Source organism: Lygodium microphyllum, chromosome 11 (genome assembly GCF_053477565.2).
Source record: "Lygodium microphyllum isolate KBCC chromosome 11, Lygodium_microphyllum_v1.1.10, whole genome shotgun sequence".
Lineage (NCBI taxonomy): Eukaryota > Viridiplantae > Streptophyta > Polypodiopsida > Schizaeales > Lygodiaceae > Lygodium > Lygodium microphyllum.
In genome coordinates, this window is record NC_141145.1 from 28,830,867 (window position 1) to 28,852,415 (window position 21,549).

The 21,549-nt window shown below is 39.9% G+C and overlaps 1 protein-coding gene across 1 annotated transcript in view; it reads left to right on the top strand.

Annotated features, from left to right (window-relative positions):
* The first annotated feature begins 8,157 nt into the window (after positions 1-8,157).
* Positions 8,158-21,549, top strand: part of LOC148028654 (putative L-ascorbate peroxidase 6, chloroplastic/mitochondrial) — a 32,000-nt gene continuing 18,608 nt past the window's right edge. The window contains exons 1-9 of the mRNA XM_087687453.1: positions 8,158-8,479; positions 8,676-8,822; positions 10,209-10,329; positions 10,426-10,526; positions 10,612-10,699; positions 10,779-10,846; positions 10,949-11,035; positions 14,845-14,919; positions 15,033-15,110. Coding sequence (XP_087543579.1) covers positions 8,303-8,479; positions 8,676-8,822; positions 10,209-10,329; positions 10,426-10,526; positions 10,612-10,699; positions 10,779-10,846; positions 10,949-11,035; positions 14,845-14,919; positions 15,033-15,110 — 942 coding nt within the window. The 5' untranslated portion in view covers positions 8,158-8,302. The remainder of the gene's footprint in view (positions 8,480-8,675; positions 8,823-10,208; positions 10,330-10,425; positions 10,527-10,611; positions 10,700-10,778; positions 10,847-10,948; positions 11,036-14,844; positions 14,920-15,032; positions 15,111-21,549) is intronic.

Below are 21,549 nucleotides of genomic sequence, written 5' to 3' on the forward strand. Positions count from 1 at the left end.
GGGGAGTGTTGAGATGGCAAACTCAACACATGGAAACATTGATGATGGACCACCTAATTAGATTAGTCCACACATCTACACTTAGTACATCAATGGTCATTATGATCCTCACATGGCCACTAACTTATTACTTATTATATTTGATTAGTTACAGCTGCCTACACCTAGCATAGTTATAGTGCCAATCAATTAGTATAGTCAATTATGAATAGTCTAACTTAATAGGCTACTTTCCTTTATGTTGTATCTTATTTATAGTATGTACATTACATTGTGTAAAAGAAGGAAGAAAAACCAGCAAGAAAACATGTTTGGTCTCGATCTCTCTTCTTATATTCTTAAGTGAGCTTCCTCTTATCTATATGGTGTGTATTTAGTATAGTAGCTTAAGAAATTTCCCCCACGACATAATTGATGTGACAGATGCAGTCAAGTGCTATGTGGTCGAGTGTGTTATGTGAAGAGCGAGTGAGTGTATGACTAAGTGCTTGTAGAGTTAATCATGCATGCGAGCATTCAAGTTGGTGGCCATGTGGTTGAGTAAGATGGTATTGTGTGGGTGTAGCTAAGTTGGTGACGATGTGGTCAATTGAGGTGGTGATCAATCAATGTGTGCTTGACTCAAATCAACCATGTGACCAAGTGCACAAGTATGATGTGTGTGATTGTGCATGTGTGGAGTGGTCATGTGTGTAATGAAGGTCAACCTAGCCCTACTCAATGCAACTCCACAAATAAAAAATACAATACTACTAAAGATAGTAAACACACGTGTAATACAATAATAGAAACCTTAGCTAAATAATGCAAACCCTAATCAATTTGCGTTGATTAGTGCAATCAGAGTGAACAAGCCCAGATTTATTTTCCCTTATGTGATGTAAATATCATTGCCATGAGTCATGCTTTCAATGCTACATTGAAATCAAACTACAAAGCAAAAACATTAGCTACTTCTCGAACATGCTAAGACAATACCTCATCACATCTAATGCTTGTAAGCAATGTCATAAAATCAGCTAGCTTTTTTTAATAAATCAAATGATAGTTTGAAGCATACCTCCCTATAGTGTTGTTGATAAGGTTGATGGTTGATCCTTACTCTCTCATGCTTCCATTTGTGATTAGCTATGACAATAAATTGAATGCTCCACCTGATTAGACCCTCACAAATACAAAGAGCATATTTTCTTTCTAGCTATATAGTGAAACGTTGCATTTTCTTTTCTCCTATGCCTATGTGCTTCCCAAAAGTCCACACGAGTGTGATTGATGCCTTTGCCAAGTTGGATATGTTTAAAGAAGAAATCTAATCAAGAGGACAAATAGTTGACTCTAAACCAACATCCCTCTTGATCCATGCCATTTTCTCTTTCCCAGCCCAACTAATTATGTGTCTATTGATCAACTTGTTCTTTTTGTTGTGTGACCTCTAGCTAAATGTGTTCCACTCTTGGGTAGTCAAAAAGTTAAGTTTCCACATACAATGCCTATCTGCTTGTGTGACTGAGTGCGAATGAGTGCTTGTGAGCCTATAAGTGAGTCTTCTAACATGTAAGTAAGTCTCTATGAGTCTTGAGTCCATGCCCTACTCATAAAGATGTAAATAGACACAAAAGCTTGATGTATTTCAAGATTTTTAGTATTTTTTTGCATTGTGTTTTTTGCCACTTCCTCTCCAAACCTATTGTACTCTACTCAATCTCAATGTGTCAAACTCATTTCCTATATCAATCCAATCTTCCTAATCTAGTAGTGCGTGTTTGGGAATAAGAACATTAGGGACAAGCCTCCTATTCTATTAGATGGCAAGATTATGAGAATCTTGGTGGATAGATTCTATTCTCTGTCCCAACAAACAAAACCAAAATATTGGGCTACATGTATAATAATCGTTACATTAGATAAAATCTTATTCTTTCAAGAGTTTCAATATCCTTAGTTGACAAGCTCTCATGTACTTTCTCACACTCCACTAAAAACTAAATACTTGTCCTTTTTCCTAGCTCCTGAAAGCAAATAATACAAGGCTAGCATTGAGATGTAGTGAACTTATCAATTTACCTTTTGTGTTGTAGTTCAATGTTTGAAGTCTCCACAATAGCTCCATGATCCAAGCATGTGCAAATCGACTCCTCATTTTGAGAGGAAAGTAATGGTGGAATATGGGCTAGACACTATGGAGTGCGAGGGTTGAGAGAAACAAGAATATAAGAGAGCTTCACTCACAAGTCCATTATTCTCTCACAACTTAATACTGACTCCCTCAACTCTAGAGAGAAGGAAAGAAAGCAATGGAGAAGAGCTTCACTTCACCAAGTCCCTCACTCTTGCATACTCTCTCTCTCTCTCTCTCTCTCTCTCTCTCTCTCTCTCTCAATAACAAGGTTGCACAAGAGAAGTGGAAAATAAGAAGAGGAGTAGCTCAAGTTTGCACACATATGAAAAGCTTGTTCAATTCATTTTCAATGTTTTTATACATAAAAGTTAGAGTATTGGTTAGTTCCCCTTGTAAATTAGGGTTTCCACCACTTTTTGGGCTCATGACCGATCCTCTTAATTCATGCTTCTTCCTAAGGTTGTTGAGTCTAGTGCATGCTAAAAATGAATACAATACAGTGTTGCAAGTTGACAAATACATCAATGGGAAATATTATAATTTGCATGGAAGTGACCCTCGACTCTCACTATATACATAAGATCACAAATGCCCTAAAACAATATAATGAAGCCCAAAAAGTAATACATCTTGGCATTTGTGCTTTGACTTTGTCCTTCCAAAAATGTAGTTAACAAAACCCTCATGATCTTGAATTGTTACCACTATTCCTTTCTTTGTTTTAGTTTTAAGGATTGGAAAAAAAAGAACAAGGAGCATACCACCAATGTCCCACTTTACCTTCAATTATATCGTGGCAATCCTAGCAACCTTTAACTCTATGAGCAACTTTATAACCTTTTTGAACCTTAAGGAAATCTTCAATCTCTTGAAGAGAAATATAAGGTACCTATTAGAAGGATAAAGAGAAATACCATTAAGTAAATTTACTTTGCAATCAATAATAAGAGCCATTGGATCTCTTCTTCTCCTAGCTTGAGATCACAAGGATAAAGAGCAATATAATTAAGTAGATTTACTCCAATCAGAATGATGAAGAGCAATACCATTTAGTAAATTTACTTTGCAAATGAATAACGAGGGCCATTGAATCTCTTCTTCCCCTAGCTTAAGATCTTGTATATCAATTGGAGGATTTAGTTAGTACATGAGAAGGCTGTGGATTTCTTGAAACACATGTTGGTGGTTAAAGGCCACGTGTGATTAGCTACCTATATTTATATTGTACTTACTAGCTACACACTTGTATACCACAAGTGGTGGTCGCCTATCACGGAGACTTTATTATTTATTCTTACTATGACAATAGAATAAGGAAAGGCAGGTCACACAATGTGACTTTTGGAGTTCCCACATACAGTCTTGCTCTCTCTTCTTACTCCAACCTCCATAGCCCTTACTTCTTCCTTCCACTTGTGCTCTTATTCTTGCTCATCCTTTCCACCCATCAACTGGTATTAGAGAAGGCATTTGTGAAGCTTCATCCATTCCTCTTCACCCTGTGAAAGAGAGCTTCAAAACTGAAGATTCAATGCTAAGATGATGTGCAAGAAGGCTTTATTTATTGGTTAGAGCTTACTTTGCTTAGCCATTGGAAGATTTATTGATGTAATACCTTGTGGACAACAAGGATATAACGTGAATGCTTATGTATTTGATACATTTGATTCCTACATGCTACCTGTGGATGTTGCATGTGGGTATATGGATGCTTGCCACTAATGAACATATATGGTTATGCTCTTGTTAATCTTTGAGCTTTGGTATTGAGCTTGGTTACATACCTACTTGAAGTGGCTACTTGATTCATTGGTTTCTTAGTCACAGGCTTGAAGGCATATTATATGTATATACTCCTAGATGTATAATTGATGTACTCGAGATTCCTGGATGCTATGAGCTTTATGTATTGAGCTTCCTTTGAGATTTTAAATGTGTTTTCTTGGCATTTCCTTGTAGATCTTGGCTCCATAAGGTGCACCAAGATAAGCGAGATAAAGGTAAGAAAAATGTGTAGGATAATGACAAGACTATGGATGATCATAGCACCACAAAGTCTATTGTAAGATTGAGGAGATAAATGCATTGAAGTATAATTTTGATGAGTATATTCTGGCTACTTCTTCACCTGATGTCCAGTTGACCAATACTAAGTCGCCTTTCTCTTAGTGTTGGTTGCTTTATTTGGGGGCTTCCTTTCATGTGGCTCTTGCATCATGCTTGGTTCTATACCTATCATCCTATGACAAGTTTTGTGAGACAGGGAGATGATCATGTTTCTGATATATTGTTGGCACTAGTGATGTTCGTTTGCAATTTGCTATTGGTACTTCATTCTTTTTAAATGATGTATTACATGTACCTCAAACGAATGAAAGTCTTGACTCATTTTGTTGTATCTCTTGGCCCTATACTTTTCATGTTTTGATTCCTATCATTATTGTTTACATGGTAGGTAGACTCATAACACACATAAAAAGTTAGGCTCTATGTCATGAGTGATCCTTTGGCTCTTGTTCATTCGGATGTTTGCGGTTTTATACCTTGTCAGTCTTGGGTGGTGCTAAGTATTTCATTATATTCATTGATGATTATTTGCATAAAGTTTGGGCCTATCCTATAAAGTAAAAGTTAGAAGTTTTACTCACCTTTCAATGCTTTCTTACTATGGTTGAGAATCAGTCTAGGCATAAGCTGAAATGCCTAAGATCTGACAATGGGGGTGAATATGTCTCATGTGCTTTTGAGCAATTTTGTGATGAGAGGGATATTAATTTGCTAGTTGATTGCCCTATTCAAGAAAGAGTTCACATTAGGAACACCTAATGTGCAAGTTGAGAAAGAGTCTTTATGGACTTAAGGAGGCACCTAGGGAATAGTATCACAAGTTTGATACTTTCATACATTCATAGTCATATTCTTGCAATGATATAGATCTATGTCTTTACATGAAGAAGGCATGTGATGGTAGCCTTATCATCCTAGTACTATCTGTTGATGACATGTTGATTAATAGGAGTTCTCATGATGAGCAGGATGCCTTGAAGACTCAGCTCAAGAAAAGCTTTGAGATGAAGGACATGGGCCATGCTTCCCACATACTTGGTATGCTCATCATGCATAATCACACTAAGGGACTCCTCTACTTATCATAGAAGAAATATGTTCACAAAGTCCTTGAGCAGAGTAGGGTGGTAAGCCAACTGGCATTCCTTTACCTTCTCACATGAAAGTGAGTTAGAAAATTTGTCCCTAGTTAGATGATGAGAGGGCCGAGATAGCCAAGATCCCGTATGCATCCGCAATGGGCAGCTTGATGTATACCATGATAACCACTAGACCAGAAATTATTTGCAATAGGAGTTGTGGCTCATTATATGGCGACATTGGGATATTGCGAAGGGTATCATGAGATATCTGAAGAGTATTGCTAACTTTATGCCCTTGCTATGGTAGCTAGGACACTGGAGTCATAGGTTACATAGACTCTGATTATGCAAGGGCTATGTCTTTATCTTTACTAAAGGTGCTGTCTCTTGGATGTCCAAGGTCTAGAAAAATGCATGGCCTTGTCTACTATGAAGGTAGAGTACATTGAAACCACTAAGGCTTGCAAGGAGGCCCTATGGTTAGGCCGTTTGGTTGTAGACCTTGGCATCACAAATATAACTCCTACATTGTCGAACCTATGACAATTGACATGTAATCCAGTCCTTCATGCGGTCTTTGAAAAAGAAAGTGTTAAGTCAAAAGGATGGCAACCAATAATCATGAGTACCTACATGAATGAATGTATATGTAAATTCAATAGGACAATGAATAGACTTATTTTAACTAACAATTCCACAAAGTGAAAGTCTTTGAAAGAGGAAGTGTTAAGTCAAAAGGATGGCAACCAATAATCATGAGTACCTACATGAATCAATTTATATGTAAATTCAATAGGACAATGAATAGACTTATTTTAACTAACAATTCCACAAAGTGAAAGTCTTTGAAAGAGGAAGTGTTAAGTCAAAAGGATGGCAACCAATAATCATGAGTACCTACATGAATCAATTTATATGTAAATTCAATAGGACAATGAATAGACTTATTTAACTAATAATTATGATATGCAAAATGTCTCATAGTAAGATTTCTAGAGATCCAAACTATAGCCGCTAAATCATGAAGGTGATATAAATATTTTTGGCTCTGTTTTTCTTCCAAACAATATGATAGAAGACCCATGTGATCTATCACTCTTAGAATTGATCATATTCTAATCACCCAAACAAAAGGCATGTTCATTTGAGATCCCATTCCTTGGCTTGATTGGTAAAGAAATTGGGAGTGTTCACATAAATGAGTGGCACTTCACTTGAATAAATCATAAACAAGATCATCAACACAATACTAGTACACTTCGATAATAGTCTCTCCATATCCCATGATGCCTCAAAGATCCCTTCATTATGATTAGGTACTAGTTGACATCTACCACAAGTAGTTGGAAAGCACAAATATGTAGAAAACCCCCTTTTAGAATATCAATAAAAATTAAATTATCTCTTGGATAGCAAGAACATTAGGTTGTTTGCTTCTCAAGATTTTATTACAAATTGCCTTCTTCTTAGCCAAACACAAACCTCTAACATTCCATGATAAAAATGAATATTCCTAGCGAGCCTATCCATATGAGTATCCAACGTCATTTTCCTCGTCCCCCAAAGAAGTAAATATAATTATGTCAACCAAATGTATGTAAGCAAGCTGTTTAAGAGAGATATAACTTTGGTATTGTTTCCTTTAATTGCAAATCCATCAACTAGCTAGGTTTGATGTGGCTATATCGACTCCCCATCACAATGAGCATGCCCACTATGGAAAGGAATGTGCTTAAATCGAAGTGTGCTACATTTGCTAACTTCATTCAATGAGGATTCATTAGGTCCATTCTCACTTCTATAAGTTTATGAATCATCAAAATATTTGCCAAAATCCTTACTTGTATTTAACCATTTCTTTGAAAATGATGAGGGCATCCATAGCTTCCTAGATGAGATGACCACACCCCTAAATTTAGACCAATACTTCATTCGGCACTTTAGGTGATCATGATGGAAAGCTTCCTCCACCTTTGTCATATCCATGCCTAGATACTCCATTCTCTCTTATGTGCATCATAGGCACTCTTCTCGATTCTATCCTTGTGATGGTGCTTGCTTGGCGAAACCAGCTGTATGGATACCTCCCATGTATGTCTCAGAGAGAGAGAGTGTGGGAGTTCATTGGCATTTTATGCCTTTAAAGTAACAAAGAGAATTGTGCATGAAGGTGATTGTGACGTGCGTGCAAGCGAGAACACTTCCAAATTCGAGTTCTTAATGATCAGATCACTGCTCTTCCTGTGAAGGAGAAATGATGATGGATTTGTTAAAAACACTCCTATACACCTTTCCATGTGAGATCCCTCGAATTGTGAAGGCCTGTTACACTCTAGGGGCAAGGCCCTGCCTAGCCTCAAAAGTGTCTGGTACGTTCTTTACACATAGGGCACATACAAACTTGTCAAAAAAGAGCATTTGTCTTAATGGTAAGTGTTGTGAACTATGTGCCTACTGGTCAAAATTTCAAAATCTGATAGGCATGGATCACTTCTTTGAATGAACATGTTTGTACTTGTCCGTCGGCGTGATTCATAGAGCAAATTAGAAGCTGCCACATCAAAAAAGTACAAATGTTCGCCCGTGCGTGTGTAACCGGCCTCATGCACTTAACCCACACTCAAAACAGCAACTAGGTTAGGACCACATTTGGCCCTCTTAAACTAGGTTAACTCTGTGTGTGTGTGTGTGTGGGTAGTGCAAACCAGCATCATGGGTGACGCTCCTCAGTTGACTAATATTAACATTACGACGAAAATAATTTTCAAACAGAATTGCGCTTTTTCGTTCCGGTTCCTCAGACACGAAGTGCTGTTGCGCACACACACACACACACAGAGGCGCGATCAACATCAACGAATGTAAGTAATAATAAGCACGCCTCTCCATCTTTTGTATCGGGCTTTTGGGTGTTGCCACATTCATAGATCAGCTTCAACCTTGCTCTCTCCTTTTGCTTGCTAGCTATTGCTCTATTAAGCTTCTCACAAACCCATCATCAAATTTCATCTCCTCCATACCCCTCTCCTTGACTATGGCTGCATCTTTCATGAAGGCTGCTTGCACGTCGGTGTCTCACACTGCTACTCAAAGTGGGGTCTTCACTAGAGTCCGAAGCATCAATTCTTGCATTCTTGTTGCCAAAGGGAAGATCCATTTTAGTTCCATAGCTGCCAAATTCAAGCCCCAGATAGCTTCCATGCCAAAACTGGTAAAGTTTTGGAACAAAATAGATTTATAATCCTTAGTTCCATGAATGATCCGATCGTTCAAAACCTCTCATGCTTCTTTCCTGCGGCAGCACATCATTGTTGCTTCCTCTTTCGATTGATGGCCCTTTAACTTACAAAGGTGTAATTCCATTGAATCTCAGCCTCATTTTGAACTATTGCTTGTTTATTGTACAGGTTGATAAAAGGAGCCTTGTGGTCAAAGCCAATGGCAAAGTCAATGCTGATGTTGCCACTAAGGAAACATCAGATCCTGGACAGCTGAGGAGTGCCAGAGATGATATCAGGGATCTCATTGCAAAAACCCATTGTAATCCAATATTGGTAATGATTACCACTGTTCCTTCTTTTCTTTTCCTTTCCAGATTAGGCAAAGTCTGTGTTAAGGAACAGATCAAGGTTCCAGTAACGGTAACCTAAAAATTCAACCGAATATATAATTCAGCCATGCACACATGCATGCCCTGATCTTGAAATGGAGATCATAAATTTTGTTCCCTTTAACCAGAAAGGAGCTGTCTTGTAGAACTCCACACAAAGTGTCCCCCCTTCCGTACTGACTATGCATGATGCAAAACTACAACAAATTTTAGCAGATTATTGCCCGTGAAGCACTATACAAACCCCTGCCCCCAACAGCGTTCACATCAAAACGATAGTGTTAAAGCCACCCAAACATTCAACCGTGCCCTTCACAGGGTGATCCACTTTGCAAGCAGATTATCGTCCTTCTAGTGACACTTCATCAATAGCTGCCCTAGTATATATAGACATGTAATTCCCTGGTAGTCAGCAGTCAAGTTTCAACTACCAACTTGCCAGTTGGCAGCACACCTCACAGGCAACATTTTTCATGAGAATCACAACATAGCAAAATACAGCTACAATCTTGTAGATGGCACATGAAAATTGCAAATCATTCCCAAAGTTACATTAAAAGACCCACATTGGATGAGAAGGTTGCAGACAGTCTCTACATACTTGTAATATTGAGAGTGTCCATAAAAAGGTAGCATATTGGATGAGAAGGTTGCAGAAAGTCTCTATTTACTTCTAATATCGAGAGTGTCCATAAGAATATAACGTATGCTTAAAGGAAAAGGATTGGCCATGCACCAATAGTAAAGGGGAGGGTGCCTAACAAAAAAGTTTAAACCCTAACCCTAACCCTAACATATATAGGGTGTAAACGTGAAAAGAGACCTCATTCTTATGTGTGTTAACTTTGAGTCCCTAAGAGAAAGAGATGGTGGGATGTAGAGTCAATGAAAGAGAGAGGGAGAGACAAAGAGAGAGGGAGACAGAGAGGGAGAGAGACAAAGAGAACACAAAGTTTATATGAATACTCAGTTATCCTTATTCTTCATTTTTTTCACTTCAATACGGCTATATAATGTGTACAATTACAAGGGATGCATACTTGGCCTTTGGTCATTGGCCTTCACCCCAAGAGCCTTCCACTTAGCACTAGGCCATGAATTGGGAGTGGCCTATATGAACAGAATCCAAAGGCATAAGATATTCAGATATAACCTTACATGAAGCATGTTGTGATTGGACTAGTAAACCTTTCAGAATTGGCTAGGGCCGATTGACATCATACGTTGTTAGAATTAAGTGGGTTTTGATCTGTCTTCTAAAGAGAAGAGCATCTTTGTCTCAGCAAGTCTGTCTAACAACTCAGGAATTGTGTAATACCAACTTATGCAGGTCCGGCTTGGCTGGCATGATGCTGGTACATATGATAAGAATATAAAGGATTGGCCATCCAGGGGGGGTGCAAATGGAAGCTTGCGCTTTGACATTGAACTAGCACATGCTGCAAATGCAGGTATGCACTTGCTTGTTGGGCTTGGACAAAATCGAGTTGAGTAGGAAAAAGAAGAGTGATCCATTGGGCAATGAACTACATGTAGCCTTGTTTCAGGTCTACAAGTGGCATTGAACTTGCTTAAACCTATAAAGGACAAATATGACACCATCACATGGGCTGACCTCTTTCAGCTTGCCAGTGCCACAGCCATCGAGGTTCACCCTAAAGGGTTTCTACCATGCATTTGTCCTTTTGCAACCATTAATATTGTTTGTTCAAGTTGATTTGTGTTGTTTTCAGGAGGCTGGAGGTCCGAAAATACCCATGAGGTATGGCAGAGTTGATGCCACTGGTCCAGATGGATGCCCACCAGAAGGCAAACTTCCAGGTATGCTGTTGAATTCTTTATACAGATGGATAGCTCATTTGAAACCTTCATGATCACTAAGCTAATCATATTTTCATAGAGGCGGGCCCTGCCTCACCTGCCGACCACCTTCGCAGTGTGTTTTACAGGATGGGATTAACGGACAAGGCAAGTTACACCATTTTATAAATTTCTGTTGAGAACCATTGTTTTGCTGTGCGTGATGTCTTGTTGATCACACAACAAATACCTTGAGACTTTTGAATCCAGGAAATTGTGGCCTTGTCTGGTGCTCATACTCTTGGTAGGTCAAGGCCAGAACGGAGTGGCTGGGGCAAGCCTGAAACAAAGTATACGGTAAATTGAAACATGACATGTTCAAGACTAGGTGCATGGTAACATTAGAGTTTATCTTGCTGTTTTGCAAATGTGTGGCTTGAATTTCACTTAACTTTGATTTCAGAATTTCACCAGCATTCCACACTGATAGCAAGCTCCCCCTGAACTTAATGCAAAAATATTGCCCCTCAAAGCTCCCATAGTACAGTCCAAATGTTGTTTTAATATCAATGCGAGCTTTATAACTTTTATAGGCATACCTTAAGCAAGTCTATGTGCGAGCACACTTAACAAACAGATAGAAGAATGAACTAAAACTGCAATTGGAGAGCTGCCTGTACTGTGAGAATGGACAGTCATAAGCATGCGAGACAAGATCACAAAGACACATGAACAAAGATAAAGAAATAGACATAAGATGGCTTAGGAATGGACAATGGAATGAATTTAATAACCAGGGACACAAAGCATGCCAATAGGGTAAGGCTAGATATGCTAGGGTTTGCATTGAGAAAACGTAGAATGTACCAACACAACTATAACACAATAACTTAGACAAAAACACTAAAAATGCAAAACCACAAAAATAGGGTAGAGGAGAATCTGATGAAAATGAATTAATGCTGAATGTAAATGAGTGAATGTATACAATGTTCAAGTGCAGAGCAGTTCAACATTTGATGATGACTCTCGTGGGAGTAGGTTGTGTTGAGAAACCCTTCATCCTTCACCTGCAGTTTGCGTTTTTGCGTTTCTGCGTTTCGCGTTTAGGGTTTGCGTTTAGGGTTTGCAGCCCCAAAAAGGGGCGCCATCCTAAATTGACTGTGTCTATTTATAGGCCACTCTCTCATTCTTTCTTTACGGCTGATTCATTCAGTCCGTCACCTCTTCTCTCCAGCCTCTCCACTACCCTCACACCCCTTCAGGAGGACATTGCGGTTCGTGGTTCGTGGCTGTTTTCATTATATTTCTTGTGCTATGGCACCCTTATTCCCTTGTATCACATTCACTCCATGATTCAGAACTTCATCATTTCATTTATCAGAGTTTCTTCTCTCTTCTCTTCCCTTCTCCATGTTTGCCGAGTTCACTCGGTGTTCCTCCCCGCAAACCCTACTGTCTCGTTGGTATGTCATCTTTTGACATGGTATCAAACTTGGATCTGCTCAAACAGCGGCAAAGATCCTCCATTCTAGTGAAGGCAAAGACCGATGGCGGGTTCGGCATCCACTTCTCTTCTTCTTCCGCTGCATCAAATTCTTGTTTTTGCAGGTCTTAGGTGTTTTTAGCTTGCTGCCCACACCCCTTTCGCGGAGGACATCGCAGTCTCAGCTGTCCCTTGCTGTCATCTACAATCTAGCACGTGTTTCCAGCCTTGCATCTGCAGTTTGCAGCTGTTTACAGCAGAGCGACTATTGCTCATCACTCTCCATTCAGAAAACAATCTCGTTTTTGCAGATTTCAGGTATTTCAGCTTGCTGCCCATACCCCAAATGCGGAGGACATCGCGGTCCAAGCTGGCCATTTCTGTCTACAATAGTTTGGCGCCTGTTTCCAGCCTATCATATACTATTCGGAGTTGATGCCCTTCAGCACACTATACACTCTTACATTCATCTACAACATTCATTCACTTCAGAGTTGTGTTCTCTCTCTCCCTTCTTTTGTTTGTGTTTTGAGTTTTTGTGTTTGAGTTTGGAGTTTTGCGTTTAGGGTTTGAGTTTTTCCCTCTGTGTCTGTATCTGTGTCTTTGTGTTTCTGTCGTGGTCGTACACTCTGTGTGTCCTTAGTGCAAACCCTAGCAGTCTTCTTAACACACTCGGTGTTCCTCCTCGCAAACCCTACTGTCTCGTTGGTATGTCATCTTTTCACAGGTTGAGGGAGATGTTGATGTGTGTTGCCCATCGGAGATGGATCTCAAGTGTGGTAATTACTAGTTGGAGTAGAGGATGATGAAAAAAAGTGCTGAAAATGCAAAAACAACCTGCTGTAGATGAAATGCGAATCAAGCTGACGCCAGAAAGTGCTGAAAAACTGAAATGCAGCAACTAGCAGTCAAAGTGATGATGTGACATTAGGGCAGCCTGATTAGAAGTCACTGGAAGTAGACCAACAGCTGGGTGAAGCTGAGAAGCAGCTGGAAACTGTAAATGCAGCCTGGTCTAATGATGGTGATTGGCTGCAAAACTGACCAGAGCTGGTTGGCTCTAGGATAAAGCAAATGTAGCGATAGAGGACAGCCAAGGGCTGGCAATAGTAGGTTGGCCTGCTCTAGACAGAAAATGTGGCAGTCTGAAGGATGGCAACAATAGCTGGAGTGTGTTAAAACAGGTGCTGAAGCAATCATGGAGGCTAATAGAGGTGATGGTGATGGAGGGCAAAAAGGGATTCAGAATGTGCAAAGTGGTTGGAAAGATCCCTATTTATAGACACACGAACCATTTTACTGGCTAGCTTGGTGCTTGGGTTGTCTACCACGATGGTTGGACACTTTTAGTGCATTAAATGTGGGCACCCGGACACCTTTGATAGATTTAAATTTTGAGTTTTGGGGATGTTTAATGAGTTGAAAAAGTGGATTGAAGTTAATTAATCCTTTGTTGCTTAACACCCCCTCTCAGCCCAATAACTCAAGTCGAGAGGGATTGCAAAGCTTAGCTCGACCAAGAGGTCTCACCCCAAAGAAACCAGGGTATCAGAGAAGGGGTGCACGTTGGTTTCCCAATGGCCTACCAAGATTGCAGAGGTGATGAGGAAGTACCTCTATTCTACCTTAGAGGTCCCACCCTAAAGTAGCTAGGGCATTGGTCAATGGGTGCTTTTCAGCTACCCAAGAATCTACCAAGACTATAGAGGTGATGGTTATTTTCCCTTGGGAGCCCACGTATTTTATTTTTTGTCGCAAAGTGACAAAGTGCATGAGTAGGAACTGTGAGGAGTCCTTACATACTTGGGAGTCTGTCCCTTTTTCCCAATTAGAAATTCCTTATATGGTTTGGCACTGTAGGTTGACAATCACTGATCTCCTTTCAGTATAGACAGCTAGGCCCATGCTTTCTCTCTTTTCACTTTTGGAATTTTTGTATTGTTTGTCTAGTAGTCCACCTTAGTGATGCTTATTATTGAGGCATTTTTAGTAGAATTTACTGTCCTGGAAAGCAAACGTTGTTTCAAGAGCAGCGAATGAAATGCTACATATAGATGTGAATCCTAGATCGTTGATCATGTTTCAGTCGACAAAAACCCAGTATTGCTAGGCTTGAAATCTCTTGGATGGTATGCAAGAAATTTCAGCTTTAAGCATAGGTTGCTCTCAATGGAGCCAAGACTTATTACCAAGAAAGTAGAGCAGGAGCATGGCATAATAATATACCCAAAGAGTATGCTTTAAGTGTGGGGGTGTGCATTACAAGTTGTCTTGAGATTTTTGTGGTCCACATAGGAGTGGAATCTTGCTTCCAGCTCATAACAAGGTAGGTGGTGATGGGATGGCTAGAGAATCATAAGGAGAACAAGAAAAGACCGAGAGATAGGTGAAATGAAGAAGATAACTTTGTCTATTGAGTTTGAAATGCTGCCAAATCCTGCTTTGATCACCCTCATGGGGAAGGTACCTCATAGATGTTTATTGTTGCCATTGTAGTTGCTCTTTAGCCTTTTGGATGATTGAACTGTTTCTATTTGCTGATTTTAAAATGTTACATGGAGCAGCATCATCAAGGTGGCTTAATTGCTTCAGTATATCATAGTCCATTCCTTTGCAGATGTCCCAATGTTTTCTACTTGCTATTATCTGTCCGAAACTTAAAATGTGCATTTGTTGACAGAAAGATGGACCAGGGAATCCTGGAGGCCAATCATGGACTGTAAAATGGTTGAAGTTTGACAACTCATACTTTAAGGTACTTCAGAGATCTTACACAAACTTTCAGAGAGAAGATTACTATAGGGTTAAAATTCTGATTGTTTCTTTGTTGGGTTTTGGAATTGGTCACTGGTGCTCAATTTTTAACAGGACATCAAAGCAAAACAGGATGCTGATTTGCTAGTACTGCCAACAGATGCTGCGCTCTTTGAAGACTCCGGATTTAAGGTGACATTATGTTTCCAAACTACATACAGTTACTTTATAACTGCTTTAGCATACAGGTCTTGTGGTGAAGCAGTCTTGGAACTAATTCTTGGGTCATGAAACATATACTCCAGTCCTGGTCTTTCTATTGCTAAAAGTTGGAAGTCCCTGGATGTTGGAGGAGTAGGAGTGCAGCACCAACTGATAGTGGCTTTCTTGCTAGAGCAAAGAGCTAAGCTGGTTTTGGGAAGCCACAAGTGAGCCTTCCAAATTGTGAATGTTTGGGAAACCACTATCTAGGCTGAATGTGGCTAGCAATCATTCCGTGCAAAAAATTATCAGAATTGGAGTCTGTCTCTGTTTTTGAGAGGGGCTGCTGGCTGTATATTGGGGAGGCATTGGGCAAGGGAAGTCATTGGTATGGTTTGAATAATGCCATGATGTGCACGCAGGCATCCTATGTATATCTGAGGGTGGGTATTTTGGTTGATGAATTATATTGCACAATCTCTAGTCATTAGAACATAGTGGTTGTCAAGCATACCCAAAATAACCTCTGCATGAGACATAGGAGCCGAGTACATATGCAATCAGTGATGCCTATACTATTGCGAAATCTCATATATCTGATGAAGTTTGACTTCCTGCTGCTAAAGGGAGTGACACAGATAGAATTGAATAGCAAAGATACATTTGATTATTCTAAACATTAAATTTTACACTTTGTCCAAAGTTTGGGCAGCCACTTAAAATTTAATGTTTGGGCAGGCCATCTTAAAGTCTTGGCAACCTAACGAATTTGGAGTTTTATTTTAGCATGGGCCAGTTAGGCAAGTGAGAATTGTCTTTTTCATCTGTTTTTTCCATTTGGTGCTGCAAACAAGTTGAGACAGCCCTTCTAGGCTGAGTGAAGACTGACAGTCTCCATTCTGGAGGTGAGAGGCCATTCCTTGCTATGATGGATTGAGGAGCAGAATCAAGACCTGCAATCTGGGTTATCATGACAGCATTGTGGCCAACATGGCAGCTTTCTGGTGCTATGTGAATGACATTGTCTTGCTGTTTTGGATCAGCAAATCTGCTGTGTGCCATCTCTTTTTTGAATCATGTTGTTGATTTGATCTGTCTGGGCTGATAAACTCTTTCTTGCCCTCTTTCTAGTTGTGAATATGCTGAATCAGGGCTGTCCAGGGTTTCTTAGAGTTGTGAATTTGGGCATGCATGCAATATTGACGGGCCATGCGATCATGGAAATGCATGTTGGTGCCTGTTAGAATGCAGTTGGAATATTTTTGTTGTATTAGTGTGCTATTGGCGAGAGAAATAGTGGGCAAAATGTTAGCATGGCCAGAGTGTAGCTCCAGTGGTGTTGCAGATTTGCTCTAGCAAGCTGCAGGAGCAAAACCTGGAAACAAGCCTTTTTCTGTTACTTGGGAGGAGGCTTTTTGTTGTTACTTTTTGGAAGGCCTGAGCTTTAGCAAATCCAAGAGGTTACCTTTTTGCAGCCAGCAGTTACTCTCAGGCAGCTTTTGCAGTGCAGTTACTCTGGTAGTCGCTGTTGCAGTTGGTCTCTTGTGTACTTTATAGAGTCATGACAAGGTTGTAGAAGCAGTTACTCCTAGAAGACTATCTAGCATAGAGCATTGGGCCACCCAACATTTTCTTCGACTCTCACTCTCATTCGAAGAAGCATTGTTGCTAATAGTGTATATCAAGTGAGGTATGCATGGCCCAAAACCCATGATCTGCATAAGATTCACAAGAAAAGACCATTCCAAATAGTCAAAGGCCTTCTCCAAATCCAATAGGACAGGAGTGTTCTGCATAATCTATGCCCATCTGTACATTTGAGATATTATGCAAAATATTAGTGCCCTTGATGAATCCATACTGATGCGGATGCAAAATGGTAGGGAGGTGCTTATGAAGGCAATTAGCCAACACCTTGGAGAATATCTTGTATATAGTACCCATGAAGGAAATCGATTGCCAATTTTTGAGCGTCAAAGAGGAAGGGACTTTGGGGATCAACTTGATAACCCCTTCTTTCTTGGATGCTGTCATGATTCCAGTAGCCCAAACCTCTTAACACATGGCTGTCAAAGTTTCACCAAGCAAATAGCATAAGTCTCCAAAAATTTATTCATGAGACCATTCCAACTGGAGCTTTTATCCCTAGACAAGTGCAATAAGACATCCATAACCGCATCCTCATGAATATCAGCCTCCAAAACAACATGAATGTTAGGAGAAACTTTACCCCTAATCAAGGCATAAAATATTGAATGAGCATGGGCAGTGTGATCAGAAGATGTTTGTCTCGAACCAAGAAGATCTTGAAAATATTGTACAGATGGCTCAAAAAGGATGAATTAAAGTGCCAAGGAAGCTTGCATAGAAATTGTGCAAACAGGCTATTGGGCTGTCTAAGCATGCCAAATTGCAGAGAGAGAAGTGATCAGATAGAGCATATTGTTGTAACACCCTCATTTCCAGAATCTCCGATAAGAAAGCATAATTCTGCATAACATACATATGATCCAAGCAACTCCATGTCCCAGTGTGCTAAGTAGAATGAAAGGTAAATTCCAAAACGATTGGATAGAGCCAGAATCAGAAATCTTGTTTGAGAATTGCCAATGCAAAATCATCCCAAGCACGATCTTTTGGTGCATTCATCACTAAGCGCTCAAAGGTAGAGTGCAAAGGATCAACACACATATTAAAGTCACCCATCGGCAAGCTTGGTCTACCAAGGGACATGCTTGCTTTTAGACTATCGTATATGTCACGTCGATGTGAGGCATCCTTCTGTACATAGATCCCAACTAGCTCCAAATTCAAACATAATTTAGCGAAATACATCATTTTCGACAACAATTAGCTAAGATCTTTCATGAGCGGCCATTAGGATGTGAGAGTAATGTAGTGGAGTGTCCTCGATGTAAAACAATCTAAACCCATAGCATTCAACAGTTCTACTTACTTTCCTATGACTCTTATGCTCAACAGAACATAATGCATCTCATTTATTCTCATGCAAGTCATGCCGTGTGTCATGTTGTTTGTTGTGAGAGTATACCCTACGAACATTCAAAGTGGCAATCTTTATATACTTGCAAAACCAATATGTTGATTGAACTTTTTCTTCCAACGCCTCAAGTACCCCATTATCAAGAAAATCAGTGAGCACTGCAAAGGAATTTCGCCCATGATACTTAGACTTGGATAAATAGGGTTTATCCTTATTTAAAGAAGTTAAGCGTAGGTATTTGTGATCCCAAGGTGTACTCATCTTACCTTGTTTATCAAATACAAGATGCATAGGTGGATCCTAGGATTACTTAGCATGTGATCACAAATGTACAGATAGCATAGAATTAGAAGTGACCATAGTAGATGCATTTGGCACATGTAAAGACCTATCATTTCAATGATTTCGTTCGGAAAAATAGGCCCTTTTTGTGCATCTCTCTCCCCCCCTCCCCCTTTTTTTCAAGCATCAATCATTGGAGCAGAGTTAGGGGCAGCAACTATGGTTGTGGAGGCAGAGCAGTGACTTTCTTACACAGGATATGGGAGCTCCCATGCCACAAATATCCAAGATTGGCATTGACTTCCTCCAGACAGCTAGCAGAGGCAAGTGAGAGAGACTGTTGGTACTCATAGATGGCCACTTGGGTGAGCTTACATGGGCTAGACATCAACTAGCTTCTGCACTTTGACTATAGCTTGGTTGTCCTACACTTCCTCTTAGTCAATCTGAGCTAAATTCAGTCATTAGGGCCAATGTCTTGAGAGTTGAGATAGGGAGGACTTGGATCCAACCACCTCTCCCTGTAGGACCAAAGACTTCCTACACCTCTTTGAGGATGGATTTATTGTCTAACCGTAGTATATGGACACACACCTTTCCCACAGTATGCAGACTGTTATTGGACAGATGTGCACCTCCTCTCATGAGTTGAGGATAGAGACAGGTAGATGGATAGATATTCTAGCGGAGGATAGGATATGCCAGCTTTGTAACAGAGAGTTTGAGACGGGGGAGCACTACATATGCATATGTATAGTGTACTATGATACATGGGGAAGGTATCATCGCCTTTTCTGTAAGGGCTTTGGACCTTTTCGTCGTGCCATGGAGTATGAGGACAAGAGATGTCTAGGGATTTTCCTCTTGGAGCTTCAAAGGCGCCGCACAACACTATTACGAGATAGGAGACTAGCTTGCCCCCAGAGGGACTTAGGCAGAGAGTAGTGACGGATTTCTTTCATAGATTAGACCCCACATGCACTACTAGCTCAGTAGACATATATCCATCTCACCGGACTATTCCTACTCCATGCCGCGGAGTCACACTAGATAGAGCCATTGCACTTTGTCGAGTACGGCAACCTTGACCACACGGTTGATGATTGAGGGCCCATACTATAGTTAGATCGGAGCCATCATTATGAGACACAAGACTCACCCCTTGATACATTAGAAGGGCGGCCTTGGATCACATCATGGTTGGGATCATGTGTTGATCTTGAAATTTAGAGAGGAGCTACTATAGCTGGACATTTTATACCTTCAGTTTTTTAGACATAGAGATCTTTAGATATTAGCCTTATACTAGGATGCATTTTTCTTTCACTTTTGTGGTGAGATGACATTGGATAGAGATGTAATTTAGTTTTGTCTCATAGGCCACATTGGCCTTTTATAGACGTTAATATATCTTTCTTTCTCTCTCTTAAGCCTCTCTCTCTCAACCTCTCTCTCAAGCCTACAGTTCTCTTATTTGTATGATGATTCATATTCTTGGTGGGCATCATCACTAGCTATCAGTTCGTGGTCATTTTGCCTCAGTTTTGGTGGTATTTTGGCTGTTTACAGTTGAAAACAGCAAGCAGTTTTGAACTTTTGCACTGTTTTGGACTGCATTATGGGTTTTTCTTCCACTGACAGTGTTATCTTCAACATCATTAAGCTTGATGGTACGAATTATGTCTATTGGAAGAGCCAAGTTTGGCAGGTATTGGTGCAGAAATCGCAGATAAAACCACCAAGGATGCATGGCGAGCAGTTTGAAATTATGATTGATGACGAATGGGATGAGCTTGATGAGTTATGCAAGTCCACCCTCATCTTGTCTCTCACTGAACAGGTGCCTTACAATGTGGTTGAGGAAGCACAGTGCTTGGCAGCTTTGGGATAAAATTGAGCTCTTTTTATAGGAAAAAGGGAGACTTAGGGCAAAGCGAGAAAGTGGAGTAGCACAAGACAAGTATCCAGCTACATGTCATGAGGTGTGACAAGTGGGATACTTTGAACCTTGTCTAACAAGTGTCTTCATACTTGTCTCTTTTGTATGGCCTTGCTTTTTGAGCTAAGAATTGTTAAGTATAAAAACGACCAAATTTAGTAAGCACTACAAGAATACAAACTTATTGTTTTTAGAATGCCTTTCCTATTTTTTAGGATACAGTTAACTCTCACACACAAAGGATTAGGTCCCGTATTCAAGTGTGGGACTAGATCCTTCAAAAATAAAAAGTTACAATTAGCAAGATGGCATGAGTATGAAAAGCTTGTACAATATGCATATGTAGGCTAAAGTTTTAAAATGCACAAAGACATGTGCATTTTAAACTTTTAGCCTACATATGCATATTGTACAAGCTTTTCATACTCATGCCATCTTGCTAATTGTAACTTTTTATTTTTGAAGGATCTAGTCCACACTTGAAATGCATTAATTCTTTGTGTGTGCAAGTTTGACTGTGATATGGCTAAGTTTTGGTCACAGGTGCCCAAGTGAGTCATGAGGTGGAAGTGTGTGCTATCCTTTTTCTTACCCATTACATGGGTTCACAATAATCCATAACCACTCAATAGTGGCTATGTCTAATATGCTTTTCTAGGTATCTAATAATCTCAAAGGAAACAAAATTAATAGAAAATTGATTATGCAAATAAATAAAAATGATACTTTTTTTTTGGATGTCTGTAGTTGCTCCAATTTGGAAAATCATAGTAGGCCGATGATGAGCAAAGCTAAACAAACTCTCATAGGTTAAAAATATTGAGGATGCCCGTGACTTTGTATGTCAAGAGAGAGTAATTGGTTCATCTAGCTCTTTGGAAACAGGTAGAATGTTTTATTGTGGTAGGGCAGACAATTCTCCATGGAACACATTTCTTTTTAATGAACGTTTGGCAATAATTGAGTTTTGGGGCTGTAATAAAGTGGTAATTGGTTTATATTGCACTTTTTAGCTCAACAGGTCCCAATCCACATGATCCTACCAATCATAGTAGTCTACCATCTATGTCCTTACTTGCATAATAAAACACAAGCTAAGAGGTTGCTATTGTAGGTGACAAAATAAACCTATTGACATGATGCTCCTGGCAGTTGTACGGCTTGATCTGTTGACTTTAGTAGGAAACACAAGCAGGGAAGGGGCA